This window comes from Enoplosus armatus, chromosome 20, assembly GCF_043641665.1.
Source record: "Enoplosus armatus isolate fEnoArm2 chromosome 20, fEnoArm2.hap1, whole genome shotgun sequence".
Taxonomy (NCBI): Eukaryota; Metazoa; Chordata; class Actinopteri; order Centrarchiformes; family Enoplosidae; genus Enoplosus; species Enoplosus armatus.
In genome coordinates, this window is record NC_092199.1 from 13,303,405 (window position 1) to 13,322,755 (window position 19,351).

Consider the following 19,351-nt stretch of genomic DNA (forward strand, 5'->3'; position numbering starts at 1 on the left):
CCCTCTCTCTCTTTCTCTCTCTCTGCAGGTGCACGTGGAAGCTTACAGACATCTCAAATTTAATCAGGCCCCTTTTTCTCTCTTTGGTTTTAGTGAATAATCTCCTAAATTCACATGACCACAGCGAGCAGCAGGTCATACATCATCTCATGGCTCACCAGGGGATTGTTATCCTCATCAGTAATCTATCTTACATTATGTGTCACACTGCATTTACAAGCTCTGCCAGTAGACTTGGGGTGTATTTTATTTACCTATAAGCCTGCTTAACAGGTTGAAAGAGGACTTTGGTATAAATTTAAGCTGAAGTAAGACATAGTTACCTGAAGTGTAAATGTAACATTTGGCAACTACTGTGAGTAAGGAATGCCCTGATGTGTTTACTGTAAAGAACCAGTGTTGTGTGCAGTTTCTAGCAGATTGAACAAGTTGAGAAAACAGAAATACTTCATGGAACATAATCCTCATTGTGCACTAAAAGCAGAAGTTTACTCTTTCCAAAGTAAACTACTTCCTAAGAAATCTACTTCAGTGACAGTAGAGGACAAAAACAACAAGATATTCTGTTAGAATAATTAGAGTAGTTATACCACTGCTGTTTTCCCCATTACAAAAATACCTTATAGCCTTAAGACTTTTCCATGTAAGAAACACTCATAAACTCAAATAATTCGTCATTTACTTATGTTGAACAAGGGTTAGATGCTGGATCAGTTTCTTATATTATGATGGTTTTAACACACATGCACACACCTGAACTACTGTGAGGTGAGGGGTTGGGTTGGGACTTTTTTTTAGGGGAGTTTGCACCTGGTCACCATGACAACTGGCCACTCTAAACTGATGAGTTTGCTGTCTGCAGAGGGAAGCCTTTCAAACCATCTGACACTGCGGCGTCTCCGGTGAATCCAGTCAGCACTAATGGCATTAGCAGAGAGAGGGAGGGGGGATGCTTTTTTGTAACGAGAACCAGGGGAATAAATCTCATTATTCTTCAAAGTATCACACGCTGTGAACTTCTGACTTCACACTCTGTGAGTGACAGCATTTTCAGTCACCTCACGGCTACTTGTTGCACTAAAAAAGTCAACTATTCAACTCATGTGAAGCTCAGACAACAAATTCACTGTATTTCCAAGCCTCCAAGTCTGCATGTAAAACCATCAAGCACCTGAAATCATTGTGCCTTATTGACAGATCAGAAGCGCCACCTTGTGGCTGCTTCCCATCAATGCAGAGCCATCTTAATTAAAGCTTCACCACATACTGTGTGAGATGAGAGGCGGATTAAGCTGGATGAGACTTCCAGCAAAAGTCCCTGTTAATGGCGTAAAAGGCAACTTTTAAAGTGAGACTATGTAACTTTTGAGAGAAGAAATAACAATTTTTGCTTGTGACAAATGAAATGTTGAATTCATAAGCAATAAAAAAGCACTGTTTGTCAGTTGAGCTCACTTCCCAGATTCATGTAAATCATCTTCTTTAGTGTAAAAAGCTCCTGGACTGTCATTGTGTTACCTTTACTGTCAAAACTATTCTTTGTGACTTTGTTCGATTTTACCCATTCACAACCGTATTGAAGACCAGGGTCAGACTTGTGTTATTGAAAAAGAACCTTTATTGTTTTCTCATCGTCCGTCCGTTTCCCATAAAAGTGCATCGTCACTGATCTCACGGTTAGCAAAACTCACATAGTAAAACGACGACAGAAGTGAGAGAGAGAGAGAGAAAGACACAAAAAGTGAAAGTCAACCACGCCATACACTTAGTCAGGTACATTCATCGTGGACAGCAAAGGGATGAGCACGGCCAGAGAGAGAGATGGGGAGCAGTTTGTTAACAGTCGGGGGGTGGGGGGGTAGGGGGGGGGGGTGAAAGGTCAAGTGTATAAAAGTGGTGTGGAGAGTTGAATAGAGAGAGAGTGAGAGGGAAGAGGAGAAGAAGAGGAGTATGTCTTGGCTCAAGTTGTTCCTTTAGAGTAGTGAAGTAAGATGTTGGTCAGCTTGTTCATTTAACCCTTGACCATGATGGCGAACTCTGCAGGGAGACAAAGAAAGAGAACATCTCGAATGTTATTTCAAGACCTTTGGACTAAATCTGGTTCTAATTCCAGATTAAGTTCATCTTGTGGTAATAATAGATATTTATCTCACCATCAATTCCGATCTTGCCGTCGCCATCGGAGTCACCGGCCTTGAGAAAGGTCTTGGTCTCGCCGTCGGTCAGAGCTCTGGCACTGGCAGAGAAGTTCTGCAGGAACAGCCTGTGGTGGGCAATCAGAGAGAAACACTGAGTGCTGTAGTAAATATGGGATTTCTCAACAAAATGCACTAAATTGGGCCCAAAATTTCAAGATGGCTTTGTCTGCTCCAAAGAAATCTTAAGAGGTGGTGCCTACTTCAGCTCATCCTCCTCAATGAAGCCACTCTTGTCCTGGTCAATGACATAGAATGCCTTCTTGATCTCCTCAGGGGTCTTGGCAGCCAGGCCGACCTTAGCAAAGAAGTCCTTGTGCTTGAAAGAGTCGGCAGCTGTGAGGAGACACAGAGGGGATCACATCAGACATTGTGGATATATAATACACAAACTGAAGTGTGTATTCATCTCCGACCTCTGCTCTGGCTGTCATTCACTTTAGCTTCATTTGCAGAGGTGTTTCTCTTACATTAGCTATACTGATGCACATTAGAATACCTGCCTTCTGCTGAGACATACAGAAATTACACACAAAAGTCACATTCTGCATGCTTGCTGCACTACTGATGTGTTTCAAAAGACAATCCTGCCGTGTTCAATGCAGAAAAGATGCAAGAAGCACCTTCTGACTGGCTGTAACTGTGATCTGGTAATGTGATTCTGTATTAGCAACAAATTAGTAAAGAATCCAGGTGTAGCTACCATCTAGGCTCTCCCAAGTGATAATACTGCATGCTCGTGTTGGGGTTTACCTTGGCAAGCTGCAAGGGCTGCAGTGATGTCAGCGTCACTCAGGATTCCGGCGAAGGCCATTTTTAACTGAGGGAGGAGAGCAGAGGACAAGTCATCAGTTCATCAGTTCAGACAGGATGAAGCAGGTTTACTAAGCATCGTTAAGTTCGCTCACTGCACTTTTACAAATACAGCATTCAGAGTTAAAAGAGCTACATCTTCATTATGCCATGCAATATATTTGACAGTTCCTCTCTGTGAGTATTCCTCCCTGGCAGCCCCAAAAGACAAGGCACAAATGATCAGAGAAGGTAGTCCAATTCTTTTCCAAAACCAAGCCCTCCAAGGCAAAAGATCAAATATCCTTTGCAGCTGTGGTTGCTTAGCAAATAGATTTTTTTCCCCCATTTGGTTCCTCAGTTAGTCCAAAGCCAAACTCTGAGTTTCTGATGTTCAGAATCTGGCCCTTTCCTCGATTTAAATCCCATTGCATGAAGTTGAAGCCCTGAACCACTCTTTGAGTCAGGCAGCAGCGCCTAGAGGTCTGCAGCTCCTCAGTGAAACTCACCTTAGGGTTATGTCTAAGACGAGAGTGAATTCGCTCAGATGAATCTGCTCACTGCAGTGAACCCCTCAGCCACTCTTGCAAGCTTATATACCTCGACTCACCCGAAATATGATGCATAGGCTATGTAATAGACACTGTGTGCGAAGCAGTCAAAGCAGTCGGTCGAAAAATGTGTCCAGTAGACAGAGCTGTTCTATTTATATGCACATAAATGAAGATGCTTAAATGGTAGGCTAAGTGTAGGCCTATGCAAAAGTGCTTGATATTGCATAGGGCTAATAATATACGCTGCTGATTTGGGTGAAACGTACTCTGTGGCCATGTAGTTTTGATCTGTTAAACTGTGCAGAGCACCACGGAGTGAAGAAAGAGGTAAACTTTTATGTTGTGTGTTGCAGATTAACAGCAGGTTTGCAGCGTAAACTCTTACAGCAACTGACAGGTTTGTTTAAGAACGACATGTTTGTGCCTCATTTCCGAGTCTGTGCCATAATATCAGTATGTTAAACACTGTATCCAAGACTTTTTGCATGAGTAATGTAAAGGTTTGAAGACAAAGTGACTTGATTAAATGTAATCTTTATTGTGGTAGTTGTGATTTTTGTAAAGTATATTCTGTGTATGCCCTTTTTAAATGTCAGTTTAGCCAAATGGAGCATGTATTCTGAAGTATATGAGACTTCCTTAATAAAACATGATTAATAAAATACAACGTAATTGTTTCTGATTATGTAGCTTATTGCAAAGCCCTGTACTTTTACTCCATAATCACCCGGGGTGATTATGGAGTATTAGTGCGATCTGAATGGTGCAGTTTGGGTGAAAATGAGCCTAGAGATCAATTGGCGTGCCTAAAATGTCTGCAATGACTTTGCTGGCATTCCAGTGTCAGAAAAGTCTCGTTGTTGTGATTGATTATCGCAGGCGAAGGGAATGCGGCGACCAAGTTAAGAAGTCATTACATTTTTAAAGACTTATGTCTTCGTATATTTCTATGTTTAGATTTTTAACAGGAATTTATACAATAACTAACGTTTCTCTGTTCTGGTGTTTGGCTCTATATAATGGCAGCATTTGTGGACAAGAGACTGCATGAAACTTATTTGACCAGCCGAGATATATTAAACAGAAAATAAATAGTAGCTGTAGAAAGTGACCAGTTTAGCTTTTTAGTCATAATTAAAAAAATGTAAGTTCAAGCTGACATGTGATTCTCATGTTGCTCATAAACAAAATAAAATACAGGCTCGTAGCTGCATTATTTTAAAGAAACAAATAATATTTATGTCCTCTTCTATTATTATTTTGTCTAAGATGTAGATATGCTACGGAGCGTACCGCATCATTTTGGATGCCACTTTCTGCAAAGTTTAATGCATTTTTATTCATGTGAAGTCAGTCTGTGTGAGAAGGCGTAAAAAGGCATAAGGAAATATGAAACACAAGATAATGAGAGTTAAGATCACACTAAGAGCCACTGTGCCAAAGGGCAGAGGAGTTTGATTGGAGAGCCAGTGGGATTCATTGAAATGCTTTAATTTAATAGTACATAATCATAATCCTCTGACATGCAGCTGATGACTGTTTGCCAGGTTTTATTTTTGGTCCCCATTCAGACCATTTCTCCTTATGGTGATGAAACTATTTGTGATGCTATTTTGGGAAACACTGAAAACTAATATCACCGGCAGCATCATCATCGTCACCATTATCACCATCGTCTTAACACTTCTGTGCGGCACCGTGTGGTTGCGTAATGAGTTCTCACACTGCACCAAACAATGAAATTAAATGAGGAACTAGTCCAGGGGGTCTTTCCATGTCCATATTTGCTCCCATCAGGTGGCAGTGTTGAGATGTAGAGATGATAAAGAGTTAACATTGAAAGATTCGTTTCATCATAAAACATATAATAAAGCATGCAGTTTCCAGCCTCTGTGTATGTAATTAATTCTCATTCAACTGCAACTTCACTTCTGCATAAACTGATAAAACTGATCTCGGTAAAATCTTAAATAAGTTGTCTAATTTGTCACTTCCTTCACTTCAGAGGAGTCAGATGTGTGATGTCTCAGCAGCCAGTACTCTCAGGAGGAGTACTTATAATATGTATATATATATATATATATATATATATATATATTTCTGCTTCTTCACTTCTTCACTTCAAATCCCCTCAAAAGCTCTGTAAAACTAATCTTTGGCCTTTAACATTTGCTGTGGTCAAATGAGGTCTCTCACCTCAAACGACACGGCCATAGATACTGTAACTATTCCTGCCCTTCTTCAATATCAGGTTTAAATTACAAATATCTCACAGCATGAAGCCCATCAAGCAGGGCTATGAGCGGCTGTAATTCGAGGTGGCGAATGACGATCCCCCATCATATTCAGAGCCTTGTATTTGAAATGTACATTTGTAATACTTTTGTGGAATATTCAGAAAGCTAAAGCTCGATTTTCCGGGCCTCAGTCAACATCTAGGACTGGTAAACGTTGAATTTACACCTTACGATATCAACAGCCACAGAAGGACTTTTACTGTCTTGCTAAGTAGCTCGAAGCTGCAGCAGAATGTATTTTGTCCTTCTGTGTGAACTCATTTATGATCACAAAAGGAACTACGTTTCTCTGATGCTTACACCTGAGAGCAGGAGTTTAGAGATGACCTATATTCTCTGTCACTGTGGCTTGCCACTTGAGAGAAAGTTGCAAATAAATGTGCTTCATTGACAGAAGTGCTGTAAATGTGCTGGCAAAGAAACTCTACCCCATCCCAGAGTTCCTCTGCTGGGTCACTGCAAGTACTCCTTGGACTAGCGCTGCTGACGCTCTGCCAGACACCCAGTCCTCTGGTCACTTCTGTGTTTGCCAGAGCTGCCTCTGATCCAACTGTGTCCTGCCTGTGCCCCCCTCCCCCTGATCTGCAACTCACACCAGTAAACATTTCTGGGCTGTAGTGGTTAAGTCCTGGGTGCCAAAAAGCTGCACACGGACTGGTATTGATCCAGTTAATCCTGTCCTGATGTCATTTACATACTCGAGGAAGGTAATCAGCTTCCCTGGAAGTCTTCAAAAAGAACAAATGATAGGAGGTATTTTTCCCTCTCTGTACTTACTGTGAGTGCAATTTTGAGACACATGTACTTTATCTGAGTATTTACATTTTATGCTACGTCATACTTCTACTTCACTACATTTTAGGAAGAATTATTGCACTTACGTTGCTACATTTATCTAATAGCTGTAGATAACAGCATCCATCTCAGCCAACTACAGCACAGGCTACTGCTTACATGTTAATGCATCAATAAGATAATAACATCAATAACACTGACAGGAACCATTCTGCAAAATGAGTAGTAGCACATTTTGTTGCTAATACTTCTGTAGGACATTTACTTGCAATGCAGTATTTTACACTGTTTGTATTGCTACTCTTACATGTGTAAATGAGTTCTTCTTAATTACAATACATTACAGTTAAAAGTCTTTTGTCTGATTCATATATGAAACTGATGTAAAAACATCATTGTCAGTTTCCATCCACATCAGTTAAATGTAAGAAATGAGTCTTTTATGGTACTGTATCATCACATAAATGACAACCACACTGTCCTTGTCAGTTATATAAGATGCATCAGACCCACCCTGGCAAAGAAATGCAGCCTTTGAGTGAAAAACTAGACACGCTGTATATTCAGCTGTAAAACCATAGATTGAAATTAATGCGTTTTTCCTGTAAGGTGACTGCTGGGAAATGCTGTATGTGTCTCGTGGGTTTCCTGCTGTGAACTCAAATTTCTCAGAGCAAGTACATTATAGACTGTTTTATGGCCATGATGAGCTTGTTTAAAATTATATGAAACCAGCATGCGCAAAGTCCTAATTTACTGGGTTTTATGGTGGTTCAATTGGCATATTTTATCTGTAAAAATGATTTCAAAGAAAGCGTGTTAAATGTTGTGTACATGTGGTCTAAGTGTAAACATACTATTTACACCAAATTACTCCATCTAAGGTGTCAAATTGAGTCTGCCAGAATGTCAAACACTTCATTTGCACAGTGGAAAGTTGCTCATGCCGTTAATTGGAGAAACCAAAGCCTCCCAGCCCCCCCCACCATCGCTGGACAGGCTGGACTGGTCCCAGTGCTCAATATAACATCATCACACGAGGCACATGAGGCTCATCTGTTGACAAGAGTCTCGCTGGATATAAGTAGGAAAAAACTACATCAACATCTCAGGGAGAAAAGTATATTTATTAATACACTTTTCTGGCAGGGAAAGACACATAGCAGAGAGGCGAGATTTCACTTGTGGTTCACTTTAATTACTTTATTACTTTACATTAAAACTACAACATATCTTATCATTACTCTAAACACATACGATCCTCAGATGAGTCCAGTTATTTACTGTAGCTAGTAAACATTATAAAAAGAGGTCCACCCTGAGAAGGTCTCCATACAACAAATCATGACTTATGAGGACTTGACCAACGCAGAAAACTCTGAAAGAAGACAGACAGAATATTAGATGTTTCACATTAACCGGGTGATAATCATCCTCTTATTTCATTTAATGGCAGCAACGACAGACATGACCTAACATGCTGAAGTGTGCAGCTCTGGCGGTGACACTTTGCATGAGACGATTGTCGATGCTGCACTTAAGCTGCCTGGCAACAAAGTGAAACACAGCAAAGGGACGAAAGAGTGTTGACTGGAGATAAACTGGAATATTTACAGTGAAGGATAACTCTAATTGGTTGTTACTATTTTGCTGATTCATTCTGATCATGGCTTTTGATGACTTAAAAAGTGTATACATTATAATTAGTCATAAACACTGCTACTTGCTTCACGTGTGTTTTAAATTACCGAGTAAAATGTAAGGTTTTAAAAAAAAAGATTGAACAATATGGTGGATGTAGGGTGTAATATCTGATTGGCTATTTCTGCTCTTAGCATGCATAAATAGGAAAAATTATGTGATCACTTCAGAGGTGCTCTTAAAAGTTTTCTCCCACACTTTACTGTAAGTAGTAATAGGTAGCTTGAACTACGAGTTGTTTTACTCCTACGTTTGCATTTTAGAACATAGAACAAGTGTAATTCACAGAAATTTGATAAAAACAGGCGCTGATCTCAACCACCTCTCTGTTTGTAAGAAATGCTGTGCTTCTCTTCATGACAACGCAACAGGGCAAACCAAACATTCGTGACGCTCAGACCCGCCTACCTTCCCAGCCGATCTTCCCGTCTCCATCCGAATCTCCCTCCAGCAGGAAAGCTCTGGTCTCGGCTGCAGTCAGGGGCCTCGCTCCTTTGGAGAAGTTCTGCAGGAACAGTCTGATGAAGAGAAAAAATACACACACGCACACAACAAAAAGAGAACAGAATGGATAAACACATTAAATGTGCTGCATTTCACACTGAAACATAATCCTGCAGAAAGCCACCAACAGTTTTGGTGAAATCCAGCTTGATACATGAATTATGGATGGAACAGAAGTGTGTACATTCATGTATAAGATATTTGCTGTGTTTAAAACTCAACTGTAACTCATCCTGTTCTATGAAGCCGCTTTTGTCTTGGTCCAAAATCTTAAAGACCCTCTCGATCTCTGTCGGAGTTTTCTTGGATAAACCCACTGTTTTGAAAAACATCTTTGAGCTGAAGGAATCCTTCGCTGAAAGAAAAATCACAGATAAAACGTGATTAGCTCAAGTCAGTTAAAACGACCCCGTCCTGTGCTTGGAGGTTTCATGAAACTACAGAGAAATGAAAAAAAAACAACAAAAAACAAAGGTCTAACATCCTGTGACAGGAGCAATGTTCAATCTTTAATCACACACTGACAACACGGCCATCTCCTCACCTTTACAAGCATTAATAGCCGAAGTGATGTCAGAGGCGGCTAAAAAGTCGGTAATAGCCATGCTGGTGGAGACTCTGTTGTGGTGGATGTTGCAGCCTGGTGCAATATGTGACCACTGCTGGGCAGAAAGAAACTACTGGTGACAGTGACTAGACTTCACCCCCCTGGTGTCAGAAACCACCAGTGTCCTTCTGTCCGCTGTCACCTGCAGCTGACCACTTCAGCAAACGGTGTGTGTATGTGTGTGTGTGTGTGTGTGTGTTTGTGTGTGTGTGTGAAAGGGAGGTTGAAACACAGGGAGTCTTGTCCTTGCACAACTGTGTTATCTAGTGTGTTTTCTGCAGGGGTCAGAGGTCATAGTGGATTCAAATCTACCTAAACAGTCCCCAGTCAGGTAGCGTCTGTCTGTAAACACAACAGCGAGGCAGTGAGGTTATATTTGGTGCATCTGGAGGGAACCTGGCAGGTCTGCATTTCCTCTTCGCTCGTGTTTCCAGCCACAGTTGCTGCCTGCTCGTGGTCGTCCCTGGCAGTGTTTCCGCAGGCTGTAAACATCCTGTTATTATGGCCTCTGTCACTTTCAGGCTGCGCTCCATCGAGCTGTCTCCACTCAGTCACCTTGTTCCCACATGCTGCATTTAACATGTGAAGAGCTCCCTTCTCAAATGAGTGAGCGTTCATTTAAAGAAATGCTAAACCTGCTTTAGAAGTATGATGACAATCACACTCATACACTGTGGGTTACAGTTAATTGATATTAACCAGCTATTCATAAATTCGTCACTAAGTTTGTGTGTAAAGCCCTACCTAAATTCTTAATAACTAAAAGCTAGTCTCAAATCAGTGTCTTACTAAATCAGGTTACACCATTAAAACTGAGACATTCGTTAGTAAAGAACATTTGAAGCAACGTCCGATCGACAGCTGTCAACTATGTTAACAGGAAGTCACAAGCTGTAGCATAACTTCAGCTAAAGCTAACAGTATGTTCAACTTGCCTGCCTTTGTAACTGTAGGTATGACTTTGGTTTGTTTATATATGCATATGTGAGGAAAAATGTGCATTTCAGCATTAGAAGCATTTCAAATTCATATTTTACAACTAGTTATTTGAATTACTGGTCAAATGAAAACCTCATCCTGCTAAAATAGGAAGTTTTCATTGAACTGTTATTATGTGTCTGATTTCTTTCTTAATATGACCATTGGAGGAGCCAAAGTTGGACATTTTCAAATTCCACATATATAGGGGCTTTAAATAAATGCATTTCGAGTCAGTTTATCCAGCTTGTCTTACAGTTGAAGTCATGTCTCACCATGCAGATCACCGGTTGAAATTAAAACCTTAAAACCACCAAAAGTGTTACCAGATAGTGACAGTGCAGAGTTGAGCCATTTTGACGTGCAAGGCTGAGCTATGTCTTTATAAAATTCAATTGTTTGCTATAAATCAGTCGATGGTAATCTCTGGAAACCACCTGCCGAGGATTTCTCCCACTTGCAGATGGCTTGACAGTTTGCGACTATTACAGACAGGAAATGGACTGTGGTCAGCTGGCAAAGTATAGACTTTTGTTCTGGCAAAACACAAACCCTCCTCACTGTATCCCTCTACACCACATTTGACCCCTTTTGTGTAGCTGAGATGCACTCCATGCTATTCCGTGTTTCCTGCTTGCTGATGCCACTATGATTTGAAAAGCAGTGTTTTCCACGGTTTCAGTCCACATATGTCTTTATAGCTCCCATGTGTGAAGGGCTGCTGGAGCGCTGTAGGTACTGCGTCATACCCGCCCTAACAGGCAGCACGTGTGGGCCCAAGGCCTGTCCAGAGTGACGTGAGCCTGGTTTCCTCAGGATGGACTACAGTGAGGCCTGCAGCAACCAGAGGGGCCGAGGAAGGACAAAAACATCCTCTGCTCCCCCTCACGTACCTGCCCCCCTCAGCCTCGTCCCTTTCCACGCTCCGAGGCTTGTTTTCAGGAAGACCAGGCTTCCTGCGTGATGGAGCAGTGGATGAGAGGAGGAAGAGGGGGATGGGACAGAGAGGAAAGGACAGACACAGAGAGAGATGGATAGGGATGGGGTGACGGTCCTTTGCACGTAGTGATTTGGGGGATTTTGTTGCGGTGGCTGTTTTCTTGACAAGTACAGGCAGCTGTAAGGGAGTCTGTGAACAGGGAAGATTACAGTACAAAGTCAGTCAGAGAGTTTTGTACTTTCACACGCTTGATATACAAACTTCCCGGTTTTGTTCTTCCATTTGTGTTGGGAAATACTGAGCAATGGGACAATCAGCACAGGGCATGGAGACCAGCAGAGGTAAGTATTACACGTACCGATGGGGGGTTGCATTTTACACAAATTAAAGAACCAGACAGCCTTTAGTATTGTTGCAGTATTGGATACATTCTCTGTCTGTATATCTATGATATATAGATGCAAAGCTTATCTAGAGGGACTTACTACTGAGTGAGCTGGTAAACTTCAGTGTGTTGCTCAAGGACACTGTGACAGGATGTATCATAGATGCATTCACACATACTGGCTTTTATGGTGATTTATTATGTGTGATTTTGCTGAGAGGGCGCCCCCCCCCCCCCCCCCCTCATCATTTCATCATTATTAATAAGTAATCATTTATTATTAATAATAAACAACCATAAAGATCGCTGGGATATTAAACATGAGATATTCACTGCCCATTTAAAACTCTGTTGACCAGTGTCTTTGCCTCTTTGTCCCTTCTCCTTTCTCTATCACAGTTTAGGTGACTTTTGCAGACCATGCTGCATCACTTTTGCCCACATCTTTACAATAGCTTTAATGAATCTGCTTGCTTTTCTCAGGTTGGCTATTTGTTAGTGCACCTTTTGGTTATTTGTTGATGTTGTTGTATATCCTGACAGGTTCACTGCCTTGTTTATAACCCCCATATATCTTTACATCTTTGCATTATGGAAAGGGTCTTAACATCAATAAATCAATTCAATTTTTTACGAGCCTTTACCTTGATGTTCACATTGACCTTTAACCTTCTCTGTGTGGAAAGAATAAATATAAAAGATGTTTAGAACAACATGTGTCAGATTTCAGAAAGTCACTCAGTGTAATGCCTTCAGTACAAACAATGTATCTTGAAAGCCATTTTAATTCAGATGGATGATAATGTCATCAAGATGGACTTAACGTCCAACTAAACTAAATCTTTAAGTCCCTCTGAAATGTCTGAAACGTTCGGCTTCTCAGGCAGAGAGACAGAAGGAGAGAGGCAGCCCTGTTCATCCCCGCATGCATCCCTGAGGAAAGTGGTCGCTCCTCCTTTTTCCTGGGCTCGGTTACTGCCTCGTCTATTTCTATCTGACCAGCTGCGGTGAGGGCATGCCAGTGACCCTCTGAAATTCAAGATAACCCCCTCCAACACACACTTTAAGCTCCACCCTCCCCCACCACCACCCTCCACTCTCACTAACAGTTTTATCTCTCTCCTCTGCTCTGGCACCAGTCTTTCAATCTGTGTGGTTGTCTGCGGCATTCAAAGTGTCTGTGCATGTGTGTGTCACTCTGCTCTCTAGTCTGTTTTGACATGAATCACTCAAGACTGGATGTGTGTGTTTGCGTCTGTGCATGCATCTGTTTTGTATGTATATAGTTTGGTATGTCAGTGCATGTCAGACCATGACTTAATATGTATTACTCAAGTCGTCTAAAAGTAAAAGTACAAGAGTAGCTTTCGGAGGGCTAATTTGATTGACAGTTATATGTGGTCACCGTGAAATGATGAAACCAATCTCATGTATGTATGCTAGCTAAATATAAAGGTACAGCTAGCAACCAGCAAACTTAGCTTAACGCATAGACTGGAAACAAGGTGAAACAGCTAGCTTGAAAAAATCTGCCTGCCAGCAGCTAAAGCTGCACTCATTTACACATTATATCTTGTTTGTTTAATCCACAGGAAAAAAACAAAGTGCAGAACAACAATTTGCAGTTCAAGGAAGTTAATGGTCACGCTAGCTGTTTCCCCCTGTTTCCAGTGTTTATGCTAAGCTACGTTAACTGACTTGTTGCTTCATATTTAGCGTACAGACATGAGAGTGGTGCCAATCTTGCCTTTAAAGTAGAAAAACCCACTTAGTCACATAAGTGCTTGTATGTTGCAGCCTGACTCGAAATGCATTTATTTAAAGCCCCTATATATGTGGAATTTGAAAATGTCCAACTTTGGCTCCTCCAATGGTCATATTAAGAAAAAATCGCACACATAATAACTTCAGTTCAATGAAAAGTTCCTATTTTAGCAGGATGAGGTTTTCATTTGACCAGTAATTCAAATAATTAGTTCTAAAATGTGATATATCCATTTGGTGTGGTCCTGGTCTGTCACAGGCTGGAGGGAGGTTGATCCACCTCAGCCCAGTAGATTAACTGCAACGATGAAATGCCTGTCAAAATACACAGAGATGCAGCCATTTCTATCTTCTGTGTCCCGGCCGCTCTATCTCTCATCTGTTGGAGCCGTAACTAAGGGGCAATCCTGACTCGTTGCATTTTTTGACTTAAATGTGGTTGCTGCTGTGCAACTGGATCAGGGCCTGATGAATACCAGTCAGCTTAGGATGCAAGTGATAGGACCTGTGCTGGGACAAGACAGGGTGAAGGCCTTGGGAGGGGGGACTCAGGGACTCCCTCGGGTGTCTCTGAGGACAGGAGGGCAGGGGGGTCGCAGCACAGTCAGGGAGAGAGGCTTGGTGTGGATTTACAGGTTTGTTGGGCAGATGGATGTACGGGACTTAGAATGATAGCCTGTGATATACTAACAAGCTAAGACCTTCCCCAAAATATATCCTATGTATAAAATATCCTTCTGAGCAGCCTTTTTCTTTATGTCACCGAGTCCATGTGACAGTATGGGGATCCACAAGCTGAAACAAGTCTCCATATAAAAGTAAGGGCTTGACATGAAAGCATAGTGTCCTGTTTCCTGTTCCTATAGTGTGAGGTAGTGTGATATACCCCTGGGTAGCGCCTGATTCCCAAATAAAGATATTTATGTATATTCCAATGCCACAGGCCCCTGTAAACCTCATCACATTTAAGATTAGCCGCTGAAACAGATCTGCTCTTATCTGATCAGGCTTGTGTGTGTGTAAATGAGAGCTCTGTCGACGAGCGCTCAAACTCGGCTCCTCCATAAACACTTTAAACCGGCCGAGGAGTCCCACAGCTGTCTCAGTCTGTGCGTGTTCAAGTGTGTGTGCCTATGTAAGTGTGCTCGTACAGGTCAGAGGTCACGGCCCTGCTTTTCAACACTTTCCCCACCGTCTTTTGCGGTCAGCCTCGACATTTCAAGTTTAATTCCTCCCTGCTTTTGTGTGTTAGCTTTATGATATTGCTGAAATATGATTTCTCCCTGCTTAGCTGCTCCCTGAGCTGTGGTTTGATCACAGGACGGATGAGGTAAATGTTTAGATACACAGTCATTGCTCAACCTTTTAAAAGGCAGAAACAGAAATGGGCCCACATGAAGTGACGGACAGGCACAGGCCTTTCACCACCAGTTTTAGTACCCGATTGATATAATGCTTTAGTGTTAAAAGCTGTTGTCTTTCTTGCTTGTTCAGTAACACTACTAGCGCAGGAAGAAAAAAAAATCAAACAATGCAAAGGAATTGATTAAAGGACCTGCCGTTATTTTTCCTAACGTGGATCACGGTTTGTGTGCTTGTGTGTGAAATCCTCAATTTTCTTTATTACCCCCGTTGAGGTGAACTGCTACACTCTACTGCCGCATAGTGGTAGAACGCTGAAACGACATAAACTACTGAAAAGGTTTTGATTAACAGAATAACATAATTTCTGCTCTCAGTTGTCATGTTGATGAATTCATTTGGTTTTATTTTGGTCTCCTCTTGTAATGATCTATACATGCAAACACTGCAAACATATTTTCTCATTAAACAGAACAAAAACTGAATTAACACAGTGTATATACTACTTATAGAAATAGCTCACTGTATGAACATGCCTTTTCTGCTGTAATGTATATATTGTACATTAATGTGTATTACTTAAAGTGACAACAGGCATCAGATCTCTTCATTCTTTGCATTTTGAAGAACTTGTATTAAGTGGATTGATAAGCATTGACACTTAACATCTGAAACAAAAATCCATGAGAGCTTTAAAGTCATCTTCCTGCCTGTGCTTCTTGTTTATTAATGATTGCAGTCTAATGAAGGCAGTGACATTCTTTCTGACACTACTTAAAAACACCCTAAGTGAACACATTTTGCATTCAACAGAACTTGTGGTCGGTGTGTGATACCACGCTGTGCTCCTTTGCATGCCAACACTTTGATTTTTATCTTTCAGCAGGGTCTTGTTCTGCCTGCTCAGACACACTTTGTGTAAACATGATATTTATTTCTCCCTCTGTCATGAAATGGATTCTATATGGTGAATGATGGAGTAATAATTGACTCGCAGTAATCCCATGTTCTTATAGCATCAGGAAAGGAGTAAAGATAGACTTACTCCCCCTACAATCCCCCCACCCGACCAAATCCTCCCACCAACATTGACCCACCCTCCTCACACAGCCCTCTCTCCTCCTGTCTCTGTCTCTCTCTACACCTTTTCATACAAACACACACTCCCCTTCTCCACACACTCACACACACACACACACACACACACTTCTCCCAATATGGCAGTGCCCTTGGCAGCCGTGGTGCGAGTTCAGGCGGGCAGTGTTCCCAGGTCTGGACTGGGGAAGAGCAGGTGTACTGCTGTCAACAGAGGCTCATAAATACTCTGCCTGTGATCCAAGATGCATTACACATTTATGTCATCATATTAAAGACACTCTGTCAGCAAACACCTTTAAGACCCTATAATCTCCCGCCTAAGAGAAAAGTTTTTTCTCCCTACAAAGGAAGTTTATGGCGCACAGCTAGTGCTGATCTGCAACAAATTAGTCATTCAGTTCACAACCAGAGCTACACCCCGGTGTCCAAAAGTTCCCCAGCTTACTTTATATGCTCACGACAGAGGACATTACAGTTTTATTACTGTTGAAGCCACCTTGGACAAATATGTACACAACAGTGACATATTTACCACTCCATATGTTGTCATCTTAGTGTCACATTTCACTCCCTCAGTCCCTCTCCTCTGCAGCCGTGAGACCCTGCTGTGTCCAAATAAAGGCTGCAAACAGCACCACCAGCGCCCCGACTGGATGTTTCACTTCCCCATGTTACCCATGGAGCTTTGCAGTGCCCCATTACTTTGGCGTGGGACTGTAACTTTGGAGACAGGAGCTCCATATGTTCCTCCTCAGACCCTCGAGCATGGTGTACTCCGCAAGCTCAGAATAAGCCCAATGATCTCCAATTACCCTCCCTTCACGGATTGTTTGGTGTCACTCGCCTTCTGCCGGCTGGATAGGATGATTCTGCGCCTGCAGTGTAAAAGGATAGTTCCACAGTTCTTTTGGCATGTACCGTGCATGTTACAGCTCAATTAGAGCAGGAAGATATAGCAGGACTGAACCAGTTAATTAAAGAATTCAAGCTGAAGTGTCACCTCGTTTCTTGGGCTTGTTCTCACCCTCTTTAACACAACAGACACATTCTTTATTCTAGTTCACCTGTTGATGCCCCGTGAGGTCAGGTTTCCCTGTATGCTGCAGGGAATTGTGAGATTGAGCCAGACGAGAGAGTTGGATCACCAACTGGTTGGAAATTAGCCAGCTTGATGGCTTTCAGCACAGCTCTGGCTAAAGGAGCAGAGTAGATCAGTGGAGAAATGATGTTGAGTGCTTTATCCTGCTTAAATAAACTACACAGCAGATAATAAAACACAACTGTTAGGCTTCCTCTGCTTCTACCCCACCAGTCAGATGGCCTGAAACCAAAGATGCATCCCTCTTTCATCTGACATTTGGACACAGAAGTTGCCGAGATCAGATTATGAGCAACTCATACGCCACACATCAATCATTGCTCCAAATGTGAAAATAGAAAGTGGAACAGACCGGAACAAGCTCACATTTTGTGCCAGTGAGAAGGCTTTCCGCTCAGCGACTGTATCACATCCTCGCATGTACTGCTAAGTCCAGTGAAAAAAGAGTTGACTCTATTGAAACACTGTACTGTAAGCAGAGTGCCCCGGCTGACCTGACATGGATCCATGGGTGCAGGTTGCTGGGTGACACGATGCCTCGGAGAGGCGACTATACAGGGACGGACGTGAGCAGAAAACAAAATGAAGAAAAGAAGAGAAATGCAACCACCTTCCTCTTTCTGAATGAAAACACCATCTGTCCATCTCTATGTCTCCCATCTCTTTTGCTTCAGTCCTGTTCTTTTTCTCTTTCATTTCCCCTCTCTTGGGGAACCAGAGGTGGACTGAATGGTGACATTGTCGCCTCCTGGGAACAACATCCTGATGCTGTCTGGGTGTGGAAAGCAGAACTCCAGCATCAGTGATTTTGTTGCCAGGGGGAGGACATAACCAGCGGGAACTTCCTGATAAATGTGGGTGATGATGACAATGATGACAATAAATAATATCACAGTACAGCAACAGCAGAAGCAAAGGGCCTTGTACAGCAGCAGCAGGGACAGTAGTAGTAGTGATGGTAATGACATATATCAGTAGTAATGATGTAGCATTATTTCTGTTTCTGTTAGTAAGAATTGTAATAGCTGCATCAGTGGCAGAAACAGGTGTAGTTAAATGTGTACATAGTGGGCAAAATATTTCATTGTGACGTCATTATTTTATACATATTAGCAATTATCAGTTGTCAATTTATATCTCCCAATGCATAAAGCCTCATTGCCTGAGAACAAGCTACAGTAAGAGCTCTGCTGCAGCTCTCTCTTCTGCCTCAGTGTGGGTTAAAGCGTTCTGCATGCAACCTCTAGAGGGAGCTAATGTTCACTGTGAGACCATGCACCAAGAACATGGACTGAGGGGCTTCCCAAACATTTAGCCCACAAATACAATATACGATCTCAGAACCCACAAAACCTTACCTGACAAAGGTGTTGTTTTAAAGATAAGAGAAAAATAAACTCAAAAGATCACACTACAATAAAAAAATGCAAGATGATCTATTTCAAGCCATTTTAAAATGATGCATTGCAATTAGATGCGATTATAGTCTTCCTTTGGGCTGCACTCAAGTCAGTTCTAAATAAATGGTGTATTCAAACTAAATGATATTCATCATATCAAATTACTTAATCATACATTGTGACACGAAACTCTAGTTTCTACAGTACGCAGATTTAATCTAATTTGAAACGTTCGTGTTCAAAGAATTAAATGAATTGCTGTGATAACTTAACAGAATATAGAATGAATCTATTGCTCATTTAACTGCACTATTTATATTTTGTACTTATTTATGAACACAAAGGATGATGAGAGCCGGGGCTCAAGCATTTCACTGTACAAATACACGTAACCTTGTAAGAACGCACAACAAACCAGAGGAATCACAAGCTGGGAGACAAAAGATATGTTTGTTCTTGCATTAATATAGTAGTTGCAAATCTCACTGCTTTAACCACACTGGTGTTTGCATGAAGTATAATGTATGTATGGTGAAATGAATAAGAGTAATGTACAGTAACTGGCAGCTGTGTTACATTAGGCCAGATAAGTTATTGATCCCCGTCAGAGGCCAGCAGCCTCCAGGGAGTGCTCTGTGTATGTGAGCTCTTTGCCCTTCCTCTGTCCTCACCTCCTCCTCTTCACCAGCTTCCTTCATTCTGCTTTCACCCCCCCCCTTACCTCCTCTGATCTACTCCCCTTATTTCATTTCCCCCCTCACTCATTCACCCCCACCCCCCCCTCTCTCTTTTTCTATGCATCTCTACATCACCTCCCTCCGTCCATATGTTCAGCTTGTCTCCTTCGGTGCCCTCAATGAGCTTTCTGTCGTGCGGTAAA

General features: G+C 41.9%; 2 protein-coding genes across 2 annotated transcripts; both read right to left on the minus strand.

Moving 5' to 3' along the window:
• Positions 1 to 2,011: 2,011 nt before the first annotated feature.
• Positions 2,012 to 3,009, minus strand: pvalb3 (parvalbumin 3). The gene is made up of 4 exons (XM_070927573.1): positions 2,949 to 3,009; positions 2,399 to 2,531; positions 2,154 to 2,263; positions 2,012 to 2,037 (listed from the first exon to the last, which is right to left on the minus strand). The coding sequence occupies exons 1-4, from the start codon at positions 3,007 to 3,009 to the stop codon at positions 2,012 to 2,014; spliced, it is 330 nt and encodes a 109-aa protein (XP_070783674.1).
• Positions 3,010 to 7,982: 4,973 nt separating this feature from the next.
• Positions 7,983 to 9,443, minus strand: LOC139303767 (parvalbumin, thymic-like). The gene is made up of 4 exons (XM_070927601.1): positions 9,383 to 9,443; positions 9,061 to 9,193; positions 8,743 to 8,852; positions 7,983 to 8,011 (listed from the first exon to the last, which is right to left on the minus strand). Exons 1-4 carry the CDS (start codon positions 9,441 to 9,443, stop codon positions 7,983 to 7,985), a joined length of 333 nt encoding a protein of 110 aa, XP_070783702.1.
• Between the last annotated feature and the right edge of the window lie 9,908 nt (positions 9,444 to 19,351).